Source organism: Pongo abelii, chromosome 5 (genome assembly GCF_028885655.2).
Source record: "Pongo abelii isolate AG06213 chromosome 5, NHGRI_mPonAbe1-v2.0_pri, whole genome shotgun sequence".
NCBI classification, from domain to species: domain Eukaryota; kingdom Metazoa; phylum Chordata; class Mammalia; order Primates; family Hominidae; genus Pongo; species Pongo abelii.
Window position 1 is genome coordinate 112,347,733 of NC_071990.2, and position 18,704 is coordinate 112,366,436.

General features: G+C 40.0%; 1 protein-coding gene across 1 annotated transcript in view; it reads left to right on the forward strand.

The window, feature by feature from the left end:
* The window catches only part of SLC16A10 (solute carrier family 16 member 10), a 142,938-nt gene extending 126,063 nt beyond the window's left edge, over positions 1 to 16,875 (forward strand). Inside the window, exons 5-6 of the mRNA XM_024248584.3 lie at positions 10,093 to 10,321; positions 13,301 to 16,875. Of these exons, the coding sequence (XP_024104352.1) occupies positions 10,093 to 10,321; positions 13,301 to 13,533 (462 nt within the window). The 3' untranslated portion in view covers positions 13,534 to 16,875. The remainder of the gene's footprint in view (positions 1 to 10,092; positions 10,322 to 13,300) is intronic.
* The last annotated feature ends 1,829 nt before the right edge of the window (positions 16,876 to 18,704 follow it).

Below are 18,704 nucleotides of genomic sequence, written 5' to 3' on the forward strand. Positions count from 1 at the left end.
TCCAGAATAGGAATCTCTTGTCTCCTTTCATAGAGAAAGAAGGTAGATTTGTGGTTTTAGGGGCTAGGGAAAGGAGGGAATGGGGAGTAACTGCTACTGGGTTTCTTTGTGGGGTAATGAAAATGTTATAAAATTAGATAGTGATGAAACTCACTGAATTGTACACTTTAAGTGGGTGAATTTCATAGAATATGAATTATATCTCAATAGAGCTATTTTTTAAAAAGGCCAGGCATGGCAGCTCATGCCCATAATATCAACACTTTAGGAGGCTGAAGCAGGAGGATCACTTGAGGCCAGTTCGAGACAATCCTGGAATCATAGTGAGACCTCATCTCTACAAAAAAAAAATTTTTTTTTAAGTTAGCCAGGCACGGTGGCACATGCCTATAGTCTTAGCTATGCAGGAGGCTGAGGTGGGAGGACTTTGAGCCCAGGACTTTGAGATTACAGGGGAGTATGGTCATGCCACTGTACTCCAGCCTGGGTGACAGAGTGACACCATGTCTCTAAAATTTAGAAAAAAAGAGTAGAGGTCCAGGGACTAGTTGGAAACTATATTAAAGTAGTCTAGGCATTTAGGCAGGAAGAACAAAGGCAGAGATACTGAGATCAAATGGAATAAGCTAGGGACATAGAGAATGAGAATTTGATGAAGCCACTTAGGCTGGATCTGAGATTTGTGGCTCAGGTAATGGCGTAGATGATTTTGCCATCTTATCAAGATCCATATGCAGTAGATCTAAGTATGATGATGAATTGGGTTTTTTTTAATTGAAAAAATTTTTTCACCCAACTTACCTGCCCTTGCCCCAGTGATGAGTTTGTTTTTGCCATGTTAAGTTTGTGATGCCTGTAGGAAAGCCAAGTAGGGTTTAGAGCTCATGGAAGAGTCTGGATAAGAGGCCTGTGGGTTAGGAGGCCTGTGGGTTTGGCATTCATGGGCTGCATGAAGTAAGTGGAGGACTAAGGAGACGGAAAGGGAGTGGCCAGATAGGCAGGGGGGAAAACAGGGATGAGAGTGTTTCTAGGGGCAGGAGTGGTCAGCAGTGTCAGTAGCTAGTGACAAAGAGGCTGAAAGGTTTTTGTTGAATTTAGAATAGGGAGGCTATGAGTGAGCTTACAGAGAATTGGTTTCTACAGGTGCGGAAAATTGATCATGACCATTTGAACAAATGGAAATATAGACAACTTTGTCCAAACACTTGGCTGTGGAAGGAAGGTAAAGGCAAGCCACAAGGGGGGCCTTAGGATTTGGGGATTAAGCCTGTCTAATTATATTATACATGAGAGGCAGTATTTGAGCAGGGCCTTGAAAAAGAGGTGAAATTTGGACACAGGAAAATGATTGGAAAAGGCATTTCAGATAAAGTTAACTTCCAGTAATTGACTTGAAGTAATAACAGTCAACCATTTATTGAGGACTTTCATGTGCCAGACAATGAACTAAGGGCTCTACATGCATTATCTCATTGATCCTTGCCCCAGCCCTTTAAGAGAGGAGGTACTATTGTTATTTCCACTTAGAGATGTGAACACTGAGGAACAGAGAGGCTACCTCACCGTGGGTGTCTGTGTGTATAGAGGTCCAGGCAGTCACAGGACAGTCTGGTCACACAGCTAGAAGGAAGTGAAGAGAGTTGGTAATGTGCTGCTTTTAAAAATGTATTTATTGTATCATGATCACTTTGTCAATACCTCACTGTGGACATCCTCATCTAACATTTAGTTTTGTTCTCTAGTGTCAAGGGAGCCCTCTAATGGACACTTATTGCACTACAGACTTTCAGCTTTCATTCATTCAAAAAATTGAGTGCTTCCTGTGCCCCAAGCACCAGTTCAGATGCTGTTAGGGTGATGCAAACAAGACAGACATGGTCCCTGAGTTCCTAAAGCAAGCCTGAGGCAGGAAGAAGCTGAATGTGTTTGGAAACCCAAGAAGACAGGGAAAGTGGCATGGGAAGGGACTGGAAAGTTAGGGTGGGTCAGATTAGACAGAACCTTGAAAGCCAAGATGAAGAGACTTTGCTTTAAGAGTAGTGGATTTTGGCCGGGCGCAGTGGTTCACGCCTGTAATCCCAGCACTTTGGGAGGCCAAGGCTGGCGGATCACGAGGTCAGGAGATCAAAACACAAAAACCTTGTCTCTACTATAATTACAAAAAATTAGCCAGGCTTGGTGGCACGTGCCTGTAGTGCCAGCTACTGCGGAGGCTGAGGCAGGAGAATCGCTTGAATCTGGGAGGCAGAGGTTGCAGTGAGCCGAGATCACACCACTGCACTCCAGCCTGGGTGACAGAGTGAGACTCCATCTCAAAAAAAAAAAAAAAAAAAAGTAGTGGACCTTTGTTGGAGGGCGTAGGTCTGATTTTATGTTTTTAAAGTCACTGTGGTTGTTCTGTGTGTGGAGGATGGATTACAGGGAGGGAAACAAGAGTGCAAGAGGGGAGGAAGACCTGTTAGGAGATCAATTCAGGGTCCAGGTGAGAGATGATGGACTGTGGTGCTGTAATAGATAAAGTCATGATATATTTTATATATCAGCATTTTATTCCAAAACAATTTTTGAAAGTCCTCCTACCCTAGATAGGGCAGACAGATTATCTGCAACATTTTTGGAGCACATTTTAATACCTGAGTGTTTCCAGTAATTTACAAAAGAAAATATAGCCTTTCCTAACTTGTCCTATGTTGGTCTGCAGTTACACAGCAGTAAGTTAAAAGTTAGTATTGGGGGTCAAATATTTCACTTTAGATGAAAGTTTAGCCACAATCTGGCTTCTGTTAGGCCTTATCTAATTTTTGCATCCAAATGTAGAGCATCGTTTGTGGCACCCAGTAGTACATGCTGAGTCACAGGTGTGACAGCTGCATTTCAAACAAGCCTGAGAAGGAGAAAGCAAGCCCTTCAGTGTGTCCTGTGGTTGCGAGGAGCCACCCACGGACTCCACCTTGTGAATGCAGTGGCACAGGACGCAACACAGGCCTAACCCATGCAGGATGCTGGACTCGCTCCCTTGTTCACTACCTCCTCTCTCTCCTTTTTCCTGGCTTCCTTGCCCCAACTTCCCAAACACACAGTGTGGTTTTTGATTCTTGGCTCTTCTCTGCTGCAGTTGACTCCAGCCCTGCCTGTTTGTTCCTTCCTTTTTCTCCGTCCCTGGCTCTCTGCCTTTTGGCCCATCCTTTGAGTCTTGGAATGCTCTTGGGCTTACCTTCTTTCCATTCATTGGTGGTGAGTTTTCTCAGACATACCTGCTCTCTGCTTTCATCTTTCAACTTCTTGGGTCTGTGACAACTCTTCCCTCTTTGTCCCCTGGAAGCCAGTTCTGAGTAGCAGCCAGGCCTAGAACACTGGTGACACAGACACACTTCATAGCCCTCCCACATGGTCTAGTTTCAGATCATGGTAATCCCTAGTCTAGGAGACTGCCGAGCCCAAGAGCACAGGCTCTGGAGTGAGAAACCAGTTCACCCCAGTTCTACCACCAACTTGAGAACCAACAGAGGGCTGTGGTGAGGATTCTTGGTGGCAAGTTATGTAAAGTGCCTAGCCCAGACTGGATGATTAATAAATCCTTGCATCTGTTATGTTTTAATATCCTATTAAATACTGAAAGCAGATCCTGATTTGGAATAGGTCTCAAGAAAGGAGACCCTAGTTAATCCTGAATTAGAGTCTTTGCTTATAGGTAACAAAGAATTTAGGAATTTATCTCACATTTTTGCTTAAGAGTTCTGAATTTAAACTTCCATCAAGGTCCTGGGTCCCAGGTATTTTCAACCTAATAATTCTAAATATTGAGTGGTTGGTTGCAGTAGCTTATGCCTATAATCCCAGCGCTTTGGGAGGCCAAGGCAGAAGGATCCCTTGACCCCAGGAATGCAAGACCAGCCTGGGCAATATAGTGAGACCTCATCTCTACAAAAAATTAAAAAATTAGCTGGACATGGTGGCCTGCACCTGTAGTCCCAGCTACTTGGGAGATTGAGATGGGAAGACTGCTTGAGCTGGGGAGGTTGAGGCTGCAGTGAGCTGTGATCATGCCACTGCATACCAATCTGGGTGGCAGAGTAAGACTTTGTCTCAAAAAAATAAAAATAAAAAATAAATGCTGAGTCAAGTCTACTGCTCCTGCCAGAAGAGATGACTGAAATGCATTACATAGAATAATAATGGTTAAAGAAAAGCTTTGCAAAAGTTCCCAGAATATATACTTTATTGGGACAGGAGAAGCTACGTGTGTCGTGGTATCTTTTTACTATTTTCTTAACCTTATAGGCCTGTGTTTCTAGTCACCATTAAATTACTACAGATTTGTGTTTTTAATGGAATATATAAGTGTTTTGGAAGGGTGAGAATATTTCAAAAGTTTGAAAGTTAAAACTTGTATGAAAGAATTGAAAACTTGGAATTTAGGTCACTTTTCCATTGTGTCATATTTCTCTGTGACATGGACATATTGAAGCATGGACATCATGTCCATGCACATAAAGCAGACAACCCAGACAACACACACGTGTGCACAGGAACGCTCTGGAAGGATGCAAACCGAACTGTTAAGTGTTGATTCCTGAGGAGGTGAATGGGTATGGGTTGAGAGTGAGAAGAGGTTGTAGGAAGACTTTCATATATTACTGTGTACATTTCTGTAAGGTTTGAATTTTAAAAAATATATTCATGAGTTATTTTTATAATGTAGAAATATTAATGACTTTCCTATCCATCAGCCTGCGTAAGCTTCCTCTTCCAGTTCAGGTAGAATGAACTGGATCAGTGTTGCTCCATTTTCCATTTGCCTAAAGATATCTTGGGATGAGGGTATATACTTTATCAAATGTAAGCTATTTCCAAAGTAGTATATCCAAATACTTAACAATTTCCCAGCCTAAGTGAACGATCAGAGGCTCCATACTCAGTCTCATCTAGACTGTGGCACTGGGTATGAACATATCAAATGCATGTTTCTCCATCAGGCAGAAGTGAGAGTAACCATGTGCCATGGAGAAGGTTGACAGACTCCCTGTGAAGCACTTCGAAGTGACACCGGCCTCTGTGTGCTTCAGAAGAATCCAGCCACCTGCTGTGTTGCCTGACATTTTCCTTTAGTTTGTGATGGGCCAGCAGAACTCTGTTGCCAACTGTTTTCTGTCCTGGGTGCCTAGCCAGAGGTTCTGAAAGTCTGGAGACTTTATATTGGCTAAACTTTAGGAACGTCAATTACATGTCCATCTCCAAGATGCCTTCTTTTATTCAGGTGCAGCTCGTTGTTTCCTCTTGAGCTACACTTAAGATTCTTGAGCAAAACCTAAACTGACATTTCTTCAGCAATGCTCTCCTTGAGATAGAAATGGGAAAGGTAAGAGCAAAAGGAATCTTTTGTTCTCATGTGCATACACTAACTCATAGAAGGTTAATTCTTCTATAGCCTATGCTATTATAACAAGTATTATATATTTATGATATATTTCCTTAAAGAAAACAAAAGCAATATAGACATCTAAACTGTCACTGGCTTATTAAGTGTCAGTGCCAGAGCCTAGGAGAAAATAAGGAGCCTGTGAATCCCTTATTCGAATCTAACCAGACCTGCTGTGTTTGAGAGCAAGTTTTAAAAGATTGTATGTAATACTAAGTTTATTCATCTTTCACACTGAGTCCCAGCATCACCAGATCAGTATTTGATGCCTGGATCAATCTTTATTCTGGGGAGTGATGAAGCATTGAACCTGCTATATGTATAGTTTGCCGAACGTCGGCATGTGCTCCTTGTGGCCCAGGCATCCCTGCATATAAGGAATAGGTATGTTCTCACCAGCCTCACCTACTTACCTCCACATTTAGCCAGATTCTGGGTATTAACATCTGCTGGGAAAGAGCATCACTACAGTAGCTACAAATAAGGTGAAGAAGCAAAGTATTTTTCTGAAAAGTACTTAAAGAATAGATGTGTAAATTTCTATAAACACAAGTCTTAAAGGAAAATGAAAAATTTTTACATTTAAATAACTACATAAATCATTGCCTAATTTTAATAAGAATATAACTTAATATAGCTTGAATGGAGAAAAGGACAACTTGCAGTCAGGGAAAGTATTAAGAAATAATATGCTCAGGCTGGGCGTGGTGGCTCATGCCTGTAATCCCAGCACTTTGGGAGGCCGAGGCAGGCAGATCACGCGGTCAGGAGATCAAGACCATCCTGGCTAACACAGTGAAGCCCCGTCTCTACTAAAAATACAAAAAAATTAGCCAGGTGTGGTAGTGGGCGCCTATAGTCCCAGCTATCAGGAGGCTGAGGCAGGAGAATGGTGTGAACCTGGGAGGCAGATCTTGTAGTGAGTCGAGATCGCGCCACTGCACTCCAGCCTGGGCAACAGAGCAAGACTCTGTCTCAAAAAAAAAAAAAAAGAAAAGAAAAGAAATATTATGCTCAAAATATATAGCAATAAGTTGGAAACTTTTACTTGAATAATTTTTACAAAACTGACCAAAGAACAAAAACGTGAAGAGGCCAAGTTCCAAGACTCATGTTACGTAAATTGTTTTAAAACAACATTAGCACTTAACAAAGTTGAAAAGTTAACAAAGCCAAGTACTGTACTAGGCTTCCAACATTAACTAAGTATAAAATTCCACAGAGCTGGTTTTCTTATCTTTAAAGAAATTTGTTGGCAAGTGGTACTGGTATTAAAAAAAAAAAAAAAGGAAATATGTACTGACCAAAATAGAAAAAAAATATGAAGCACATTAAAAGAAAAATATATATTCCTGAAAACCTTGTATAATTACAGTGGCATGGTTGGGAATGTTTGGTCTATAGTTTTAACAATTAAATCCATTGAATCTGGCCCCGTACCATCCTAAAGTTTTATTCTAGATTCTTTGGAGTTTGTGGTTATAGATATGTTTCTAAGATTTAAGTAACTTTCCATGTTTATCTCCTTTTATGTTTGTACATAGAATAAACATGTTTCTATTGTTAAGCATATCAGAGTTGGATGCAGTGGCTCACGCCTAGAATCCCAGCACTTTGGTAGGCCAAAGCAAGTAGTTTGTTTGAGCCCAGGAGTTCAAGAATGGCCTGGGCAACATAGTAAGACCCCATCTCTACAAAAAATAAATAATTAGCCGGGCATAGTGGCATGTCCCAGCTACTTGGGAGACTGAAGTGGGAGGATCACTTTGAGCCCAGGAGATTGAGGCTGCAGTGAGCTATGATCGCACCACTGCATTCCAGCCTGGGCAACAAAGTGAGACCTGTTTCAAAAATAAAAAATAAAAAATTGGGGTTTATCTACTTAGATTTTCAATAAAAATTACTACTTAAATCTTCACCTACTTGTTAATTTCAGACCTTTTCTACATTTTGATTTATCTTTAAATATCTTTTTGTCTCAATAAATGGGAAGTACCAGGAAGTCTTTTTACTTGCTCAAGGTCATAGAGAGCTTAGAACCTGGTAGTGTCCCTCTGAGCCCCAGTTCTTTCCAACCTGCCAGGCTGTAGGCCCAACAATTACTCACCACTAAGAAATTATGCTTGTGCTGTCATGGAAGTTGCATTGGAGAAAAGGATATTTAACTGGAAAATAAAAATCAGGAGAATGGGGAGATTTTGTTCTTTTGAAATGCTAGTGTGAAGTGCTAGGCTTATTTTTCAAATGCCCAACTCGTATTCTTTTCTTTTCTTTTTTTTTCTTTTTTTTTGAGAGGGAGTCTCACACTGTCACCCAGGCTGGAGTGCAGTGGCGCGATCTTGGCTCACTGCAAGCTCCGCCTCCCAGGTTCACACCATTCTCCTGCCTCAGCCTCCTGAGTAACTGGGACTACAAGCGCCCACCACCACGCCCGGCTAACTTTTTTTTTTTTTTTGTATTTTTAGTAGAGACGGGGTTTCACCGTGTTAGCCAGGATGATCTTGATCTCCTGACCTCGTGATCCGCCCGCCTCGGCCTCCCAAACTGCTGGGATTACAGGCGTAAGCCACCGCACCCAGCCGGCCAACTCGTATTCCTAAACTAATCATAATTTTACCATAAGACCGTATTTTAGTGATTGAAGGAAAAATGTACCGAACTGTATGATATGATGGTGTCAAAAAGAACTAACCCAATATGAAACACTTTTCAAGAGCATGTTTCCTATTTTGGTGTCAGTGGACCACTTGTGTTAAAGTTGTGAAAACCAGCATTCCTGAATTCCACCCAGAACTCACACTCTGCACCTTCAGAGGCCCTCAGATTGTGAGTGGCTGCCCTGAGGTGTACTACCAACCTCCAGCTTCCGTAGGTCCGTAGGTGTGCTAGTAGGGCCTAGGAAAAACAGAACAGATGAGGACAGTGATGCATACAGCTGCCTTATCTGGTCTCTCCTTCCTCCCTAGCCTGACTTATTGGAGGGCACCCTCCAGGCACAGTTCTGTTCACAGCCTGCTGCTGCCCACGTGGGCCATGGTTCCAGGATGGCTCCATCTTCTGTGCTTTGGGCATATTACTTAACCTCTCCCAGCATCACTATCTTCATCAGTGAAATGGAGGTAACATTAGTAACCACCTCATAAAGTTGTTATGAGGATCACCAGTGAGATAATCAATCTAAAGTGCTTACAACAATGCTTGGCACTTGGTAAACACTAAATAAATGATAGTTGCTATTATATGCATACTTTTAAAAAACCTGATGCTTTTAAAAACTTTTTTCTGCTGACTAGTGAATTGTTCAGTTTTTGTTGTTGTTTGAGACAGAGTCTCGCTCTGTAGCCCAGGCTGGAGTGCAGTGGCGTGGTCTCGGCTTACTGCAAGCTCCACCCCCCAGATTCACGCCATTCTCATGCCTTAGCCTCCCGAGTAGCTGGGATTACAGGTGCCCGCCACCACGCCCGGCTAATTTTTTTGTATTTCTAGTAGAGACGGGGTTTCATCATGTTAGCCAGGATGGTCTCGATCTCCTGACTTCATGATCCGCCTGCCTCGGCCTCCCAAAGTGCTGGGGTTACAGGCATGAGCCACCGTGCCTGGCCATGAATGGTTCAGTTTTAACAGATTCTGTGCCTTAAAAATGTTATTAAATTGACTGTTTCCTCCTTTTTTGTACCCACCATACTTTGAATATATAACTACGGCAGCATATAAACACTTCACTTGCACTTATTTATTTAAATGTCCATCTTTCCATAACCCAAGGGTAGGAACGAAGTCTTATTCATTGTTGAAATCTCTAGCACATAGCACAGTGCCTACCAAATAGTAGGCAAAATCAGGTGTTCAATTCTATTAACTACTCTAACACTGAACTGAAAGTGTTCAATGGCTCAAAATAATATAATAAGCCCTAACTCTGGGGTGCTTAAATTTATCTATAATGTCTGCCAGTGAAGTATACATAGTTTTAAAGGTTAAAAAAAAATCAAGTGTTTAATGAATTTGAGCTGATTGAGCACTGACCAGATACAGGATCCTTAAACTTCATAATATCTAGTCCAAAGATGAATTTTTTTTTTTTTTTTTTTTTGGTACAGATTCTGACCTCAAGGGATTTGCAGGCTGGGAGGGAAAGTAAATATATAAAAAGTCATTTTCGGCTGGGCGCTGTGGCTCATGCCTGTAATCCCAGCACTTTAGAAAGCCGGGCAGGCGGATCACTTGAGGTCGGGAGTTCAAGACCAGCCTGCCCAACATGGGGAAGCCCCATCTCTACTAAAAATACAAAAATTAGCTGGACATGGTGGTGCTTGCCTGTAGTCCCAGCTACTCAGGAGGCTTAGGCAGAAGAGTTGCTTGAACCTGGGAAGCGGAGGTTGTAATGAGCCGAGATCACACCACTGCACTCCAGCCTGGGCAACAGAGACAGACTCCGGCTCAAAAACAACAAGTTTTTTTATTGTCCCTTAATGGAAATATTGAGAAAGTGCTAGGAGAACTCGAAGGAGATGATTATAGGAGTTGATTATGTATGTAAAATCAAAGTGAATGAGGCAGTGGCAGGGGGGAAAGGGGGAACCAGTAATGATTTAGAAGTCCTAAGCATGTTGCATGGTAATTGTGACATTCACTTCCTGTGAGCGGAGCTGACATTGTGGTGTCTGTCCTAGGTACTCTCCTTTTTCTTCATTGGTCTGATGTCCATGATGATTCCTCTGTGTAGCATCTTTGGGGCCCTCATTGCTGTGTGTCTCATCATGGGTCTCTTCGATGGATGCTTCATTTCCATTATGGCTCCCATAGCCTTTGAGTTAGTTGGTGCCCAGGATGTCTCCCAAGCAATTGGATTTCTGCTCGGATTCATGTCTATACCCATGACTGTTGGCCCACCCATTGCAGGTAAATATAATGATTCTCCAGTAGTTACATTAATTCATAGTATTTTCTACTTCAGGCCTTAATTAAGTCTCATTTATATGTAAAACATATTACAGGTTATTGATTACTGGTCTTTTGCTTTTACGTGTGCCTTACTGGTAACATTTTTAATAAGACTAGCTATAAATGGTATGTTGAATTTGCTGAAGAGTCCCTCTTATCCTTACTGGCAGCTAAAACACTGTATAAAACACTTTGGGAGGCTGAGGCGGGAAGATCACCTGAGCTCAGGAGCTTTAGACCAGCCTGGGCAACATAGTGAGACACTATCTCTACAAAAAATAAAAAATAAAAAAGTTAGCCAGGTGTGGTGGCATGTATCTGCAGTCCCAGATGCACAGGAGGCTGAGGTGGGGGGATTGCTTGAGCCCAGAGGTCAAGGCTGCAGTGAGCTGTGATCATACCACTGTACACCAGCCTAGGCGAAACCCTATCTTTTAAAAAAAAAAAAAGATGAAGATTCTGAAAGATTTCTAAATATGTCGGCTTTTGGTAAGAGATCATACATCCCCCTGAGGAGTAGTTTATGAAAAATAACGTAATAGAAAAAACCCAAATGCCTGTAAATAGCTAATTGGATAAGCAAAATGTGGAATATCTACAGTGCAATATTATTCAGCCATAAAAAGGAGTAAGGTACAGAACTGATGCCACCAGGTAAATGGACCTCAAGAACATTACACTAAGTGAAAGAAGCCAAACATAAAAGGTGACATGGGTGGGCATGGTAGCTCACACCTGTAATCCCAGCACTTTGAGAGGCCAAGGCAGGAGAATCATTTGAGCTCAGGAGTTCCAGACTAGCTTGGGCAACATAGCAAGACCTTGTCTCTACTAAAAATAAAAAAAATTAGCCTGGCATGGTGACACATACTAATAGTAGTGTAGTCCCACCTACTCCAGGGGCGGAGGTGAGAGGATCTATTGCACCTGGGAGATCAAGGCTGCAGAGCCATGATAACACCACTGCACTCCAGCCTGGGTGACAGAGTGAGACCCTGTCTCAGAATAAAAGGTCATATATCATATGATTTATTTCATGTGAAGTATCCAAAATAGGTAAATTCATACAGACAGAAAACTGGTGATTGCCAGGGGCTGGAGAGAAAGGGATTGGGAAGTAACTACTTAATTGGAATGAAGTGTCCTATTGGCATGATGAAAATATTTTGGAAGTAAATAGAAGCAGTGGGTGCAAAACATTGTGTATGTGCTAAATGCCACTGAATTGTTCACTTTCAAATGGTTAATTCTATCTCACGTGAATTCCACCTCTAGAAATTCCCTGAATGATATTATAAAGATGTCCTATGTTCAGTATTACTTGGGTGCCTGTATCAATTAGTATTAGAAGATTCAATATAAATATGATAAAATTTAAATGTATTTACTGTCATCCGTGTTCGGCACATGAGGTGCTCAGTGAAGGTTTGGCTCAATTCATTCTCATATCCTGAACTATATTCCTAGTCATGAATCAAGCAAGCAGAGTTACTACTGAGCAGATCAAATACAGTTTAAGTTCAAAAGGTCATGGTCTCCTTATAGGAGAACCCTCCATTCCTTCTTCTCTCCCGCAGGTAATATACTATTCACTCTTCCTTTTATACCCTACAAGCTTAGTTTTACAGTTTCTAAGTCCACAGCAGATTTTATATAAGCAGCACTCTAGTAGTAAATAGTTTTGCTACCAGAAGTGACAGTTAACAGAGCAAGAATAAGGGAGGTAACAGGAAACTTCTAAAGCAGGCAGAACACCACCCCACAGCAACTGGCAGCAGAAAGCTGCTGGCTCACCAGGAGGCTCTGAGGGCATCATAATATTACAGCAGAACATAATCATGAGTGTTCATAAGGAGGAAGAGTTCAGTTATGTATGGAATGGTCTGATTCCAAAGATAGAAAACTTGTGCATTTACAGATGTTGTCTATTTTATATATGCAGAATGGATATACACATTTTCATGTGTTGGTACTTAATTGGACAAATGGTCAGCTATTTATTTAACAAAGTCAGATAGAGATTTAGTACAGTATGTTCCCTGGACATTTTAGGTAACTTAGGTTTTATAGTATAAGTTATAAGAGTTTAAAAACACTAAGATAACTTTTAAAACTGTGAGTCCTGGAATTTGTTAGAGAAATTAGAAATGTTGAGTACAGTAAAAGTTTTCAGAAGCAAAACCCAAATATAGAATGCCATTAATAATTCTTATATACTTATATTTTCTTCCAGGTACTTATAAACCTTAGTCTATTTCCAAAATGTATTTAACAACCTAACTTTCATCCAAATTATTAAATTTAAAAATTTTTTAAATTTTGAATTATAATGTTAAATAGTTTCATGTTATTTCATAAAAAACAAATACACCAAAGGGTAGTTTGAAAGCTGGGCATGGTGGCTCATGCCTGTAATCCCAGCATTTTGGGAGGCTGAGGTGGGAGGATTGCTTTAGCCCAGGAGCTTGAGACCAGCCTGGGTAATGTGACAAAACCCCGTCTCTACAAAAAATATAAAAATTAGCCAGGCATGGTAGCATGCACCTGTAGTCCCAGCTACTCAAGAGGCTGAGCTGGGAGGATCAATTGAGCTTGGGAAGTCAAGGCCTGCAGTGAGCCATGATTATGCCACCGCACTCCAGCCTGGGTGACACAGTGAGACCCTGTCTCAAAAAAAAAAAAGTCTACCTTTCTATCTTTTCAAGTAATGTCTTGGTATGAAAATCCAGAGGACTGTACTTTATGACAACGTTAAAGATATGAGATCTTTCTCTTCCTATCAAAAAAGGTTTATATTTCAGATCTGTTTCCTAAAAAAAAAAAAAAAAAAAAAAAAAAGTCTGATATCTGAGATGTCTGAATCAGTCCTGTGGCTGATCTAGACCTCCTACAGAGCCACACTTGTTCTCCCCTGGTGACAGCCTTTTCCCTTCTCAGGGTTACTTCGTGACAAGCTGGGTTCCTATGATGTGGCATTCTACCTCGCTGGAGTCCCTCCCCTTATTGGAGGTGCTGTGCTTTGTTTTATCCCATGGATCCATAGTAAGAAGCAAAGAGAGATCAGTAAAACCACTGGAAAAGAAAAGATGGAGAAAATGTTGGAAAACCAGAACTCTCTGCTGTCAAGTTCATCTGGAATGTTCAAGAAAGAATCTGACTCTATTATTTAATATCTTACATACCTCCACCAGACTGGACTTGCTTTTTGAATTTTAAGCAAGTTTCCTTTCCTTTTATACGAATTGCAAATTTCATATTTTTTTAATCACATCCTAGGCATAGCACAATAATTGGGAAATAGAACCCTTATCACTAGAAGAACCATTTTCTGCCACTAAATATCTCTGATGTTTCCATGAGTCTGAGGGCAGAGACTCTGGTATATGAAAACATGTCTGAAGCATATTGTGAAAATTTGAAGCTATCTCAGTAAAAAGCAGCTTTGGAAACTGTGAATGATCTTTAGCTTGTACAAATATTTAAAAATACCTCAGGCTATACTGAAAGGGTTGCAGTTTGGTTAGGAGTGGAAATATTTTTTTTTGTTAATGATGTCTTCAGTTCTGGTACCTCTGTTTTACTTTCTTATGCTCTTTGGAAACTTTTTGCAAAATTTAAGCCTGGGTTCTAGATAATACCAGATCTACCTAAACCTCAAGTCTATGTTAAAGTTGCTTTCCTGCTGTTAAATAAGCTATGATACTAAGATATTCTGCTTGCTCCAGTGTCAAGGGACCTTCTGGGAGCAGGTGCTAACAAAGTGTTCTGAATCAATATGTGAGATGAAAAGGATTCTCTCCAGGAGGATCCTGAGCTGTTCAGAAATCATTTAAGTTTACAGCATTGTTCCCTTTGCATTTGCAGTGTGTTTTACTCAAGTAGCCAGAAACACCCCACGTTTCTGAATTTGTTTAAATTGTAACAATAAAGTGAAATAGAATGCATGAAAGATATTCTGGCAATTGTAACTTAGAATTTTTCTGACTTCCGGATTTGTTAGCACTAGAACCTGATATTTAAACAAAGTCTTACTGAGCAGTTATCAAGTGGCAGTTACAGGCACAAATTGGTGGAGGCTGGAGGATGGGGAGGGGGGCAAAACCCTTTATATTTGTGAAGAAAATATCTGTAGCTGATAGAAATAATTGCTTAAATTGGTTTATGAAATTAATGAGTCTGAAAAGGTTAAAAGCACTTATAAAAAGAACCAAGTCCTACATTTCCAGGACTTTCTGGCAAAAATTTGCACTCATATTATTTATCCTATGAACATGCCCATTATTTTTTTTTTTTTTTTGCTATTTATATACAGATTATCGTAAGAAAGCTCTTAGTTTGAGGACCCAAAATAAAACCAAAGTCATGCCATGACCCATACTCATTTACAAAAACAAGAACACTTTCCTCTATCCCTAAAATTATACTTTAGTACTTGAGGCCTTTAAAAGTTAGTGCTTTTGATTGTGAAGACATTCAGCAACTTACTTTGTCATACACGCAATTGCACCTTACCACTTCTAATAGTGTCATATTTCATATTCAGGGGACTTAGATAATTTGCCTGTGGATGGTTCTTTTGCAGGAAAAAAAATCTACATTTTGACCATACTACCTTTTCATGTTCTTATTGTAAGCTTTTAGAAAATGATTTCATTCACTCATGTCCAGTTATATAAAACGTTACTTTCTCATTTTTGAGAAGTTCAACAAAACATACTACTAAGACCAATCATCAAACCCACTATTATAAATGTTAATTTTGGCTGGGTAAGGTGGCTTGCGCCTATAATCCCAGCACTTTGGGAGGCTGAGGAGGGAAGATTGCTTGAGCCCAGGAGTTTGAGACCAGCCTGGGCAACATAGCAAGATCCTGTCTCTACTAAAAATAAAAAAAAATTAGGCCAAGCGTAGTGGCTCATGCCTGTAATCCTAGCACTTTGGCAGTCCAAGGCAGGGGGATCACTTGAGCCCAGAAGTTCAAGACCAGCTTGGGTAACATAATGAGACCCTGTCTCTACAAAAAATTTAAAAATTAGCCAGGCATGATGGTGCCCACCTGTAGCCCCAGCTACTCAGAGGCTGAGGTAGTGGAAGGATTGCTTGAGCCTAAGAGATGGAGGCTGCAGTGAGCTATGCCACTGTCCTCTAGCCTGTTCAACTGAGCGGGACCCTGTCTATAAAAGAAAATCAAAAACAAAAAATAAATGTTAATTTTTTTTTAAGTTTTAGCACAGACTCCCCTCAAAACACCTTCTCCCCAATTTTACAGAAAGTAATTCAAAAATGAAAACTTTACTCTCTAAAGACCTCTACAGTGTTTTTCTTTCCAAAATTTGACTGATTTTAGGAAAAAAAGTGATAATCTGAAACTAAAAGAAATTGCTTGGTTAGTTTCCATATTAAAATAGCAGTAAGAAGTATATATAACTTAGATCTCAGCATATGTGTTTGTATATTAAACTTCACATATGTAGTTTTCAGTTTAATGGAATGAATCAAACTGGGTCTATAACACTGAAAAAGTTCTTTGTAATAGACTCATACGGAGAATACTCTGCTATAATAATATAAAATTAAGAAGAAAAAGTATAAACGTAAGATGCTAAATTCCATAAATGCATATTTAGTACTATGTTGTTTGTGGGAAAAGTTCTAAAAGTTTAAAATGCACAAAGAAAATGAAAAATACTAATATAAAAATTTGTGCTTTAATCTAGTCAAACTAAATCCTTTCTAATTTCTGAATGAAGTGTTACTGCTGCAATAAAGTGACCTGATAAGCCTAAATTTTTTGTGTTCAATCCAGACACTTTTCTGAGAGTCTGAAAAGAATACAGAGTCAGAACTCTGTTTTTATCTCCTCATCCTGTTTTTGATAAGACTCAGAAAATTCTCAAATTCAAAAGGTTCTGGCATTTGAGGCCAAGAAAAGCATGAAAGGGAGTAACATTTTTTATAGAAACTCTAGATTGGATACTATTGTAACAGATGGCCAAGAAACTTCCAGAAACATTTTGGTTAAATTTTATTGCAATGGATATTGCTGGGATCCATCCATTTAAGCAGTAATATACCACCCAGATTATTGATACTTTATGCAAGATGTGTTCATCTCTTTGATCATATTTATAATGCTTACTCCATAGTCCTGCTACAAGACTTATAATTTCCACTGAAAATTGCATAGTTCTTGTATTAAGATTCAAATTCTGGCTGGGCGCAGTGGCTCACGCTTGTAATCCCAGCACTTTGGGAGGCCGAGGCAGGCGGATTGCCTGAGCTCAGAAGTTCGCAACCAGCCTGGGAAATACGGTGAAACTCCATCTCTACTAAAATACAAAAAAATTAGCCAGGCGTGGCAGCGTGCGCCTGTAGTCCCAGCTACTCGGGAAGCTGAGGCAGGAGAAGAACCCAGGAGGCAGAGGTTGCAGTGAGCCGAGATTGCGCCACTGCACTCTAGCCTGGGCGACAGAGCGAGACTCCATCTCAAGAAAAAAAAAAAAAAAGTAAAAGTACACATAGTTTAAAAGTAAACATGTTTACTTCGGATAATTCTAATCCTTTTAGCTGCATTTAAGAATATTTTAATTTATACCAATGTTACTCGAAATTGGCCTGTGTCCAGATGACTTTTGATGTTAAATCAATGGAAAACTGAATAGAAAGTATGACATGAGATCGGGGGAGGGGGAAGGCAACCTATAGCATGGGTGGCTCTGAGGAGTTCCTGCTGCTGCACTTTCATGCCCTTTCTTATGTACCTTTTGTCTTACTCTTCTTACATTATTCTTATCCTCATCATTTTTTCATTTCCCTTTACTTCCTCCTATCCTTCAAAAACCTCCTGAAGAGTTCATTAACATCCATGCTTAGTTCCACTGGTTGCATGGCTGGATATTTCCTACTGATCCCTGTGGTTTCACTGAATGGATCCCCACCCAATTTCGTGTACCTGGAGAATGGCTTTCTTTCAGCCTTCGGCTTAGTTCTAATGATCTACATTGAATTTAAATTACATGACTGAAATATTTAAGGGAAGAAATAAATTTCATACAAATTAGTATCTTTTATGCTAACATTTAAAACTTTATTTAAATTTTTAAGGTAAATGCTTTGGGGGGAAAAAAAAACATTGCCAAGTCTTTAGCATATTTTCAGAGAGCATAATTTTTTACTTTGATTTCCATTTTCACTAAGGTTTCATTAAATCTTAGTTCCGAGAGCCCAGCATGAAGGGTAACTGGGAATGTAGTGTGCCTCTCTGATGCAGTTCCTAATGATTGTTCTTCAGGGACCTTCCTTAGGTTGGGTTACATTTTCTGGTGAATGGTGTTAGAGTAAATTCCCAGAGTTTAGAGATACAAGTAGAAATGCATAAGCCAATTAGCTCCAATTTTATAATATGTAAACAATTTAAACAAGTATTTAAAACTTTTTAGGAAGTCTCTAACACTGAAAAAAAGGTCATTGTTGCTGGTATAAACATTAAGGAGCAACTTTTACATTAGGTCAAAGATTGTTGCTTTTCCAGTGTGTTGTATTAAAAATAGAAGGAAATGAAACTATTACCTTCTTTTTACATCTATATGTTTTTATAATTTGAAAGGCAAGTAGTATCTTGGTGAATAAGAAATGCATCATCCATAACAATTTAATTAACTCTTAAAAAGACCAGCTTTTTGTCTTGTTATGAAAACAAAAGGCAATTTGTCATTCATAATGGTAATGTGGAATAAGAATACATCATAGAAGGAAGACTTGCTACTTTACTGACTTAATCATTAGTTCTAAGGCCATGTGTGGAGGCTCACGCCTGTAATCCCAGCACTTTGGGAGTCCAAGGCAGTAGAATCACCAGAGCCCAGGGTTCAAGACTCAGCCTCGGCAACATAGTGAGATTTCGTCTCTACAAAAAAAAAATTTAGCCAGCTTGGTGGCACATGCCTGTAGTCCCAGCTACTCAGGAGGCTGAGGCAAGAGGATCGCTTGAGCATAGCAGGTCAAGTCTGCGGTGAGCTGTGGTTGCACCACTGCACTCCAGCCTGGGTGACAAAATGAGACCTTGTCTAAAAAAAGAAAAAAAAAATTAGTTTTGCTCTACTATACATGCTGACTTTTGTTGATAGCTTGGTCTAAAAAGACTGTCTAGAGCTGAATTTAAGAATGGTTCCGGAGCAAATAATAACATGGTAGACAAACAGGCCCTGGGCTCACTATAATTTCATAGCCACAACATGTTTATTATTAGTTGGCAGAGATTAATGCTTTGTGTTATAAATATACTATAGAACAATAGGTCACGATTCTCAAGAACAAAGGCCGAATGCTCACAGTTAAGTGT